At 44.3% G+C, this 12,183-nt stretch overlaps 1 protein-coding gene across 8 annotated transcripts in view; it reads left to right on the top strand.

The window, feature by feature from the left end:
* Window positions 1-12,183, top strand: part of dennd5b (DENN/MADD domain containing 5B) — a 300,592-nt gene that overhangs the window by 274,147 nt on the left and 14,262 nt on the right. For all 8 annotated transcript variants that reach the window (XM_063058246.1, XM_063058247.1, XM_063058248.1 and 5 more), the window contains 2 exons: window positions 5,104-5,186; window positions 9,218-9,344. In XM_063058246.1, the coding sequence (XP_062914316.1) occupies window positions 5,104-5,186; window positions 9,218-9,344 (210 nt within the window). The remainder of the gene's footprint in view (window positions 1-5,103; window positions 5,187-9,217; window positions 9,345-12,183) is intronic.

Below are 12,183 nucleotides of genomic sequence, written 5' to 3'. Positions count from 1 at the left end.
CCCCACCCCCCACACTTTTCTCTAGGACAGACAGGCTCACGACACCCAGACTTCCCTGAGAACACAGCCCCAGTGAATTGAGAACAACTCCCTGAAGTACAGTGTACAAGGTGCTGACAGTCATAGATCCAGTGGATAGCCAGAGACTTTTTCCCAGGGCAGAGGTCACTAATACCAGGGCATAAATTGGAGGAAAGTATATGGGGGTGTCAGGTTTTTTTTATATATAGAAGATGGTAGATGCATGAAATGCCCTGCTGGGGTAGTGGTAGAAGCAGATACATAGGGACATTTAAGAAACTCTTAGATAGGCACATAGATGATAGAAAAATGGAGAGCTTTGTTGGAGGGAAGAGACAGCTCGATCTTAAAGATGATTAGAATGTCTGCACAACATAGAACACCACAACACAGTTCAATACTCTTTAAGTCACTAGGCTTGTTTTATAGCTTCATGCCTGATGGAGCACATTCATGCAGTTAGCGTATGTGTGTTAGTTGGAAGTTTTTACTCCATATCAGACTGTGCTCCCTAACCTGGAAGTGCTCAGTACACATTCTCTGACATTGAATGGACTCCATTTCCTGACAATAACTTCACACGTCAGACAAACTCCAAATTAATTGTTGCATTTTCTTCCCAAGGAAGTTGGTTTAATGTAGATATCTATAGCTGATTAAACATTTCCTGGACGGAACAAGCCTTTACCTAGTGGTAGCTCTCCTGTCCCAAGGGAGCCTGTACAGGATTAGACCTTGTTCCAGATACCCGGTGTAAAGGCCTCAATTTGTGATCCAAGTTCCATATGGCCGCTCATGTGATATTTTAGTCTGGTGAGCATTGAGCTCAGAGATAATGAGTTGTTTCAGTTAACAGAAGGACCAACTGATAATAGGCTTCATACAAACAAATTTTCCTTTGTCTTTCTGATTATTACAGTAGAATAGAAGAAAAGAGTTGATATAGATACAGTATTTCCAAAGTTCATAACTTACTGAAAATGGCAATGCAGGTAGATAAGTAAGTGAAGAAAGTGTTCAGTGTCCTTGCCCTCATAAACAGGGGCATTGAGCATTAGAGTTGGGACATCATATTGTAGCTGTACAACTCATTGATTAGCTTAATTGTCACACATAGATCCAAACATGCAGTGAAATACGTAGTTTGCATCAAATCAAATCAGTACAGATTGCGCTGGGGCAGCCTGCAAGAGTCACCACACTTCCGGCACTAACGTAGCATGCCCACAGCCCACAGCTCACAGCTCACTAACCTGTTTGGAACGTGAGAAGAAACCAAAGCATCTGGAGCAGGGCGAACATACAAACTCCTTACAGGCAGCGACAGGAATCGAACCCCGATCGTTCACCACTGGCACTGTAAAGCGATGCACTATCTAGTATACTACCATACCGTACCATTGCGTGCAGTGCTGGTCACCACACCATGTGGTGCAGCTGTAACAAAACCCAATTTCCCTCGGGATCAATAAAGTATGTCTGTCTGTCTATCTATCTAAAGGATGTGCTGGAAAGAATGCAGAAGGGATTCACTGGGATGTTGCTTGGAATACAGGGCTTTAGTAGCAAGGAGAAACTGGATTGATTGGCATGGTTCTCGCTGGAGCACCGGAGATGGAGGAGTGACATTGTAGAGGTTTACAAAACTATGAGGAGCAGAAATACAGTAAAGAGCCACAATCCTTTTCCAGAGGCAGCGGAATCTAAAAGTAGAGGACATTCTGTTAAATTTGAAGTGGATAAATATTTGAACTAGGAGCATTTGCTGTATTTCAGGGAAAGAAGGATCAATTGGAGAGTGTCTTCTAACTGCTAGAAGCAGGATGAGCTTGAATAATCTCCTTCAATGCTGTATGGTTCCATAATTGACAAATTAGCAAGATGTGCCATTCAACAAGCCCAACACTTTATTGACATGGAATTGTACAGCATAGAAACAGGTCCTTTGACCCACCACCATGCCTATCTATACCAACCACACTTGCCTGCATTAACTTCACATCCCTCTAAGCCCTGCATAACACTAAGGGGCAGAAGACGCTGGTGGGAGTTGTGTACAGGCCACCTAACAGTAGTAGCGAGGTTGGGGATGGTATTAAACAGGAAATTAGAAATGTGTGCAATAAGGGAACAGCAGTTATAATGGCTGACTTCAATCTACATATAGATTGGGTGAACCAAATTGGTGAGGGTGATGAGGAAGAGGATTTCTTGGAATGTATGCGGGATGGTTTTTTGAACCAACATGTCGAGGAACCAACTAGAGAGCAGGCTATTCTAGACTGGGTATTGAGCAATGAGGAAGGGTTAATTAGCAATCTTGTCGTGAGAGGCCCCTTGGGTAAGAGTGACCATAATATGGTGGAATTCTTTATTAAGATGGAGAGTGACATAGTTAATTCAGAAACAAAGGTTCTGAACTTTGAAGGGTATGAGACGTGAATTAGCTTAGATAGACTGGCAAATGACACTTAAAGGGTTGACGGTGGATATGCAATGGCAAGCATTTAAAGATCGCATGGATGAACTACAACAATTGTTCAGCCCAGTTTGGCAAAAGAATAAATTAAGGAAGGTAGTGCACCCATGGCTGACAAGGGAAATTAGGGATAGTATCAATTCCAAAGAAGAAGCATACAAATTGGCCAGAAAAAGTGGCTCACCTGAGGACTGGGAGAAATTCAGAGTCTCAGCAGAGGAGGAAAAAGGGCTTAATTAGGAAAGGGAAAAAAGATTATGAGAGAAAACTGGCAGGGAAGATAAAAACTGACTGTAAAAGCTTTTATAGATATGTGAAAAGAAAAAGATTGGGTAAGACAAATGTAGGTCCCCTACAGACGGAAATAGGTGAATTGATTATGGGGAGCAAGGACATGGCAGACCAATTGAATAACTACTTTGGTTCTGTCTTCACTAAGGAGGAGATAAATAATCTTCCGGAAATAGTAGGTGACAGAGGGTCCAGTGAGATGGAGGAACTGAGGGAAATACATGTTAGTAGGGAAGTGGTGTTAGGTAAGTTGAAGGGATTAAAGGCAGATAAATCTCCAGGGCCAGATGGTCTGCATCCTAGAGTGCTTAAGGAGGTAGCCCAAGAAATAGTGGATACATTAGTGATAATTTTTCAAAACTCTTTAGATTCTGGACTAGTTCCTGAGGATTGGAGGGTAGCTAATGTAACCCCACTTTTTAAAAAAGGAGGGAGAGAGAAACCGGGGAATTATAGACCAGTTAGCCTGACATCGGTGGTGGGGAAAATGCTGGAGTCAGTTATCAAAGATGTGATAACAGCACATTTGGAAAGCGGTGAAATCATCAGATAAAGTCAGCATGGATTTGTGAAAGAAAAATCATGTCTGACGAATCTCATAGAATTTTTTGAGGATGTAACTAGTAGAGTGGATAGTGGAGAACCAGTGGATGTGGTATATTTGGATTTTCAAAAGGCTTTTGACAAGGTCCCACACAGGACATTAGAGTGCAAACTTAAAGCACACAGTATTGGGGGTATGGTATTGATGTGGATAGAGAATTGGTTGGAAGACAGGAAGCAAACAGTGGGAATAAATGGGACCTTTTCAGAATGGCAGGCAGTGACTAGTGGGGTACCGCAAGGCTCAGTGCTAGGACCCCAGTTGTTTACAATATATATTAATGACTTAGATGAGGGAATTAAATGCAGCATCTCCAAGTTTGCGGATGACACAAAGCTGGGCGGCAGTGTTAGCTGTAAGGAGGATGCTAAGAGGATGCAGGCTGACTTGGGTAGGTTAGGTGAGTGGGCAAATTCATGGCAGATGCAATTTAATGTGGATAAATGTGAGGCTATCCACTTTGGTGGCAAAAACAGGAAAACAGATTATTATCTGAATGGTGGCCGATTAGGAAAAGGGAAGGTGCAACGAGACCTGGGTGTCATTATACACCAGTCATTGAAAGTGGGCATGCAGGTACAGCAGGCAATGAAAAAGGCAAATGGTATGCTGGCATTCATAGCAAGAGGATTCGAGTACAGGTGCAGGGAGGTACTACTGCAGTTGTACAAGGCCTTGGTGAGACCACACCTGGAGTATTGTGTGCAGTTCTGTTCCCCTAATCTGAGGAAAGACATCCTTGCCATAGAGGGAGTACAAAGAAGGTTCACCAGATTGATTCCTGGGATGGCAGGACTTTCATATGATGAAAGACTGGATCGACTAGGCTTATACTCGTTGGAATTTAGAAGATTGAGGGGGGGATCTTATTGAAACATATAAAATCCTAAAGGGATTGGACAGGCCAGATGCAGGAAGATTGTTCCCGATGTTGGGGAAGTCCAGAATGAGGGGTCACAGTTTGAGGATAAAGGGGAAGCCTTTTAGGACTGAGATTAGGAAAAACTTCTTCACACAGAGAATGGTGAATCTGTGGAATTCTCTGCCACAGGAAACAGTTGAGGCCAGTTCATTGGCTATATTTAAGAGGGAGTTAGATATGGCCCTTGTGGCTAAAGGAATCGGGGGGTATGGGGGGAAGGCTGGTACAGGGTTCTGAGTTGGATGATCAGCCATGATCATACTGAATGGCGGTGCAGGCTCGAAGGGCTGAATGGCCGACTCCTGCACCTATTTTCTATGTTTTTATGTTTCTGAAATCCAACTAACTGTCACGATACCGCTTAAATGTTGTTACTATTACCACCTCCACTGCCTCCTCATTCCCAGTACCAGCTGCTCTCTGTGGAAAAATTTATCTGTCAAATCCCTTTTAAATCTTCTCCCCTTAAACCTATGCCCTGTGGTTTTAAACGTCCCGTTTAAACTCTGGCTGTTTATTCTGTCTCTGCCTATCATTATTCTCCTTTGTTCTGGGGAAAGAGCTTACCCAATCTCTCTTGATAATTAAAGATCTTCAATCCAAGCAGCATCCTTGTGAATTGTTTCTGCACCCACTGTAACTTAATCACATCCTTCAGCATGGCAACCAAAACTGCACTCCATTCTCCAATTGTAGTTGAGCCTAGGCTTCGATGCCCCAACTCTAACGCTTACTATTTCTGTGTAAAAGGTCAGCTCCATTAAATCCTCTTTGTTTCATTGACAGAACCAAATGCTGGTCAAATCCAAGAAGGAATTGGCGAGTCTATTAATAATATAGTGAAGCATTTTCACAAGCCAGAAAAAGAGGTATGTTTCAGAAATGCTGTGTTTGATATTAGTGATTAACTGAGGTATTTATTTGTATATATATCTGCACAATTTGTCTTTTGATTGTTAGTCTTTATTTATGTATAGTTTTTCATAAATACTATTGTATTTCTTTATTTTCCTCTAAGTGCCTGCAAGAAAATGAACCTCAGAGTAGTATATGGTGACATATACTGTACATACTTTGATAAATTTAATTTGACTTTGTATTAAATTTAAATGATTTCTTCTTCTTCTTCCTCTTCCTCTTCTTCTTCCTCTTCTTCCTCCTCTTCTTCCTCTCTCTTCCTCTTTCTCTTCCTCTTCCTCCTCCTCTTCTTCTTCTTCTCTTTTTTCCCTCACAGTTCTCTATGCCAGAGTGTCATCAATGGTGGATCTCTGAGTTAGAGAGTTGTGGGCATGAACCACACTCCTGAGTGCAGGATACATCCGAGGCCTAATTTAGAGCAGTTCTGAAGGAGTCCTGCACGGCTAGAGGTGCTGTCTTCCAGATGAGACATTAACCAAGGATACACTTTAGGGGTGGGGTGTAGAAACAAACTGAGGCAAGGTGCAGAGTTAGGCAGGGGCAAGATTCACAGGACAGGAATTTTATATCTGAGTCACACAAGGCTCCAAGTATGTCGGAGCAGGGTTGACGGGTTGGAAAGACCTGGTGCAGGGAAGGACTCCAATTGGAGAACAAGAGCTGCAGGGAACTGTGGTGGGGACCGATGTGAGCAGATGGGTTGTGAAAGTGCATTGGGTTCCTCCTGCTGATGACAAATGTTATGTTAGTTCACTAGGACATGGATCTGATCTGGTAAAGGAGCAAGTTTCCATCAACAGGAAGGGATCGTGAGCTCCTGTGGTTATCTTGTGTCAGAGGAGCTCTTGAAATGGGTGCAGTGCAGCTAGAGTGACCTCTAATGGTCACAGTCTGCAATTGGAAAGTTTGGTTTATTTGCAGAATTTCAGTGACAAGTGATTTTTTTCAGTGCTGGATGCTATGTGGGAGGACAGGCAAAGGCAATTTTAACATTGTTACATCAGAAAACCAGAGCAGGTGGAATCATGGCTTAATGCTGTTGTAACCTTTATTTTTGATTGGGCAGTTGTAAAATCTGTGTTCTGCTCAATGTCACGTGTTTCCCTGAGTTGAAATTGTCTCAGCATATCCAGTGCAACAGATGCAGAGAAACATTCACAACATGGTTGCCCACAATCCAATGTCATCAATCACTCAATCACTCATCATATTGAAGCATAGATCATCTCCACTGGAGTAAATACAGTTAAAAGGTGGGGGGGGAAGAGATCATCGCAAAAATGAGCATTTTCATTTTCTTCCGAAGTTATTAGATCTTTTTGTTGTAGGAGTCAAAGCCAAAAATGGAGTCATGATCTCTGAGTCTGTAGCAAACTGGCTCAGTCCTCCTGGCAAGGGAACCCCAATGTGAGGGAAGTAGGCTTTTTTTAATCAAACGTCTTTATTTTGAGTTTGATCATCCTGTTTTCCATGAAGTGATTCTAGATTCCAAACTGTCTATAACAAACCGGGGAGAAGTTACAAAGATGATAAAAGTGATGGAACACAGCCCAGCACGTTACAGACAAAGCCTCCTCCCCACCACTGAGCACATCTACAAGGAGTACTGCCACAAGAAAGCAGCTTCTATTATCAAGGACCCCCACCATGTTCTCTTCTCACTGCTGCCATTCGACATGAGAGACAAGAGCTTTAGGTCCCACACCATCAGGTTTAGCAAGTTATTACCCCTTACCGCCAGGGTCCTGAGCCAGCTGGATAGCTTCACTCACCTCAATACTAAATGGATTCCACAACCTATGGACTCGATTTCAAGGTCTCTACTCATGTTCTCAGTATTATTTATTTACTTATCTTTCTAATTTGCACAATTTGTCTTCTTTTGCATATTTTTTTTGTTAGACTTGTGTATAGTGTGTGTTACGTACCCCGTAACTGGGTTGCCAAACCAGCAGAAATGGATCACTCAGTTGGAGTCTGGATTACTAGAACTAAGAAAGTTTTATTAAAGAAACAAGCAACACAGTAATCGAAAGGATAATAAATGCAACAGTTCAGCAATGATAAACACACATGTGCACAGAATTAAGGTAACAGCATCAATCAAGCTCTATCGTTGTCTAGGGGTAAATAACCAAATTTCAGTGACACAAAAGTTCAGTCCAATTTAGTTCAGTTCGCAGTAATCGTTGCCATGGCGATGGACAATGTGGGGGGAGAGAGAGAGATAACGGGCATGACTGATCATTCAGAAACGGCTTCCACTCACAGACCGGTGATAATTGCTCACAAGCAGCTTTCGGGCGGGTCCTTTGTGATGTCACCTGAGGTCACCAACTGTGACCCCTCCTCCAGATGCGGTCGATCCTCTGCAGTGAACCCGGGACCCAAGCGAGGGTGGACACACACTGGGTTCCCGCTGATCGTACCTTTCCACCCTGTGCGTTTAAGGTCCGGTACTTCCCACCGACTCGTGAGAGGCACACCGCTTCCAGGGTCTCGTTACCTCGGGTGTCGTGTGTGTGTCCTTAGCGAACCTGTCCCTTTTTATCCCCCTGCTGGGGTATCGCCTGTCCATCACTTCAAACAGTTCAGGGTTCAAAGGGGGAGCCGCTCCAGACGGCTCTCTCACCCGTCCCTTCATTACACATCTCCAGATCGCCTGTCCATCACTTCAAACAGTTCAGGGTTCAAAGGGGGAGCCGCTCCAGACAGCTCTCTCTCCCATCCCTTCATTACACATCTCCAGATGCTGCTCCATTGTTCCTTATCTCTCCTTCCCCTGAGGACAGGTGGCAGACCACTTGCTGATGTCACTGATGCTAACCCAGGCCAGCAAACATCTTAATTTTATGTGTATTCTCGTCACATGTGTCATTGATTCTGTTGTATTTCTTTGTACTACATGAACACCTGCAAAAAGTGAATCTCAAGGTAGAATTCGTGTTTTGATAAATTCACTTTGAACTTTGAAATTTAATATTAAAGTACTTCAGCTGGTGTGGTCACAGAAAATTAAAAAAACTATACTCTGCACATTGGCAGTTGTGACTAAAGGCCAGAAAGCCACCCTCAGGAATCTCGAAGACACAGCCATCATCTTAAAAGGGAGTGTGACCTGTGTTTTCATCATTTCTGTGATTGAATGGTTTTGAGCAGTTTCTACCAAATGTCAACCAAATGGGGTCTTCCTTCAAAAAAAGCAGGTAGCCACTGGTCTGAAATCTCACCTTGGGCCAAAAGGTTTTATTAATTGGTGAGAGGAATGTGTGTGTAGCTACCAAGACCAGCGTTTATAGCCCATCGCCAAAAGCTCTTGGAAGAATGGCAGCAAGCTAACACCTTAATCTCATGTGGTCAATGTGCTCCCACAATAATGAGAGTCAATTTTTTGTTGCAATAGTTTGGGACAGCTGCTGGGAATTATCGGAGAGTGGTTGGGAATCAATTATACTGTTCCCTGCTTTCAGGCCGTGCAGTATAAAGAGTTCAGTCCTGAAGAAGGGTCATGGCCCAAAATGTTGACTTATTTACTCTCTTCCATAGATGCTGTCTGACCTGCTGAGTTCCTCCAGCATCTTGTGGGTGTTGCTTTCGATTTCCAGCACCTGCAGATTTTCTCGTATTAAAGATTTCCTTTACCAAAGCACATTTGTAGAATTTAATAACAATGTGATGGTTTTATTGACGCTAACATATATAGCAACTATGCATTCTGAACTGGGACCTGGCATTTTAAACACAAGGTGTTCTGCAGATGCTGGAAATCCAGAGCAATGCCCACAAACTGCTGGAAGAGCTCAGCAGGTCAGGTAGCACCAATGGAGGGGAGTAAACAGTTGACATTTTTCTTTAGACAAGTTGTTCAGATCTCTAGATTAGTAGTTCAGTAACTTAACCCTTTTATTATTGCTCCCATTCTTTACTGAAGAGATCAATGTAGCCAGTGTTCAAGAATGTCCAACCGCTTGTCTTTCTGCAGAGAGGGAGCCTGACGGTCCTGTTATGTGGGGAGTTTGGCCTGGTCTCTGCCCTGGAGCAAGTCTTTCACCATGGCTTCAAGTCAGTTCGTCTCTTCCAGAAGAACGTATTCATCTGGGATTTCCTAGGTGAGCACCAGGTAGCATGTGGTCTTCTGCTGTACGCCAGCTTCTCACCAAGCTATACCCGTGTCCCAGTGCCTGACAGAGTCAGTAGGCAGAAAGTTCAGTGACCTGTCTGCGCAGTGCAAGCTGCTCATAGACACGGTGGAGTTAGGGACAGTACTTTTCCCTCTGGAACAGCGGCTATTTAGTCAATGTGCCTTAATTCTCTACATTAGTGGTGGGAGGGTGGGGGAGAGCAGAAGGGAACAGTAATTAGAGAGAGGACCCCAAAAGAGATGGTTATTAGCCCTCTGGCCCAATGAGCCCAACCCACCTAATTATACCCATGTGACCAATTAAACTACTAACCCGTCCGTCTTTGGAATGCGGGAGGAAACTGGAGCACCCGGAAGAAACCCATGCGGTCATGGGATGGGGGAACGTACAAACTCTTCACACACAGGGGCGGGAACTGAACCCGGGTCACTGGTGCTGTGATTGCATTACACCACCACTGCGCTACCTTAACCAAGTGGAATATGCTCTTTGGTCACACGTACTAAATTACTGGAACTCCTCCTCTTCGGCTCCTTTACATATCATATTAATATTTACACACAAGGTATTTGCATATGCAGTCATCCCACCTCTCCCGGAAGTTCCGGGGGTCTCCCGCATATTGATAGCGACTCCCCGACACCCGGAAATTATATACAATATCCCGGAAATCGATTTTTTTAGAGAAGGCAAGTGAGCATCCTGATTGGTCTCTCTTCGTGCTAAGTAGACCTATCAGTTTTCTCTGTGGTCGAGCTTTACAGTCAACCTCAAAAATAATGACAGTGTTGCTCGCTGCACTGTTTGCAATAGTGACTTTTCTATTGCCCATGGTGGGTTAAAATGTAAAAGACATGTTGAGGTGAGTTTAACAGGTGTCATTCGTTCATTGGCATAGCTAACGTTATTTAAACTAGCTGGTTAGCTGCTAAGGAGCTACTCTATTGATGCCCGACGTGATGAGGCTAAACTCCCTGTAGGCTTGCTTAAAGTTGTAATAGAATTTAAAAAAATTACTCCATGATAATATAATAAAATATAAGTACATATTTTAATGTCACATTTTCTGCATATACCCAACTTGGTTTACAGATTAGACAATATCACTGAACAAAGTATTACATACGCCCTTGGAGGTCGACGGGGGTGGGGGGGGGGATATGGGGTTGCGAAGGCGGGGGTGCCTCCTCCCTGAAATGAGTTTTTGCAGGGTGGGATGTCTTCATATGTTCAGAGCTGGGATATAATGTTAACCTGAGGCAATGATGTATGTGTTACCTAAATACAGCAGTCTGAAATCAAATTCATTATGATGTCAGCCAGGACCCTTGCACTAGATTTACTCTGCATTACACTACACTGCCTCACCAAATGGAAGAGCATCTGACTAACTCCTGTTTCAATGCCCTTCCCACATTATGGTCACTAGAATTCAATACTCTCAGCTCCATTTTTTTCCCCTCTCCTGAATGTATTGGGACTTTGCATCTCCTCCATTTCCTGGACATCTGCGCTCACTCCATCTTCCCGCCACCCTAACAGGGAGAGAGTTCCACTTGTCCTCACCTACTACCCCATGGGCCTCCGTAATCCAACACATCATTCTTCACAACTTCTTCCCATCTTCAATGAGATTATACCACCAAACACATCTTTACCTCCCCACCCGCACCCACTGCTCTCTGCTTTCCACAGGGTTTGCTCGCTCCGTGATTTCCTTGTCCAGTCGCCCCTCCCCGGCACTTATCCCTGCAAGCAACAGAAGTACTACAGCTGCCCATTCACCTCCAACCTCACATCCACTCAGGGCCCCAAACGGTCCTTCCGGGTGAGGCAACACTTCACCTGCGAATCCTTAGGGATCGTCATTTCCAAAGATGCTGCCTGACCTGCTGAGTTCCTCCAGCATTTTGTGTGTGTTACAATGGACTTCCAGCATCTGCAGAGTTTATGGTGTGCTGGATCAGCCTGTGAGGAAATACTTTGCACGGTGTCAAATGATGCAGGTGGAGTGGTGGGGGGCATTTCCAACATGGTGCTGTGTGGGACCAGATCTTGGGCAGTGTTGTGGTGCCTAAATCAGAACAACTTAAGCCAAGCGGAAGTCAGGCCACATGGGATCGTCTCACCCGAGCAGTCCTGACACTCTGTGTGATGGAACTGGTAGAGACTTGAGCCACGGACCCAAGTGGCAGGAGCTATGCTCATCTGTTGTCACCCAGTCAGCTGACTGGAGGCAATCATGTCCCAGACTCTGGAAAAGCTCTGGCTAGAAGGGGCAAGGCGCTGGTAATAAGCCATAAACAGAAAAGATTCTGCAGATGTTGCAAAGTGCTGGTAGAACTCAGAGGGTCAGGCAGCATCTATAAATGTTTCAGTATGAGACTCTTCATCAGGACTCATAAACTAGCTGGTGACCTTCGTTGTGTGGTACTGGCTGGTTACTTTTGGTCCTGTCACGGTCCAGAAGAAGTTGGTGGATTTCTTCCAGGGCAAGAGGAAATGCTGGGTCTCTGCTACGGTTCTGAGTCTCGCGGTTGACAGGGTGTGTATCTACACCCACTTTCAGACCCTGCAGAGATAACTGTACGTAGAGCACCTTCCAGATGGTATATGCTGGTGACAGATTTCTCCCACCAAGGGCATTGTCTTCAGGATAACACGATGGCAAACACTGGCTCTGAGACATCCCTTCAACCCCTCCTATTCATCCCTTCCCCCTCAACAATCATGAGCACATTTCTTTGATCACCACTCTACTGTGAGAGACATTCTGGAGCGCTGTTTGGCACTAGTTGTTCCTTGG

This window comes from Mobula hypostoma, chromosome 9, assembly GCF_963921235.1.
Source record: "Mobula hypostoma chromosome 9, sMobHyp1.1, whole genome shotgun sequence".
Classification (NCBI taxonomy): domain Eukaryota; kingdom Metazoa; phylum Chordata; class Chondrichthyes; order Myliobatiformes; family Myliobatidae; genus Mobula; species Mobula hypostoma.
This window is presented reverse-complemented; position numbering and strand designations above follow the sequence as displayed.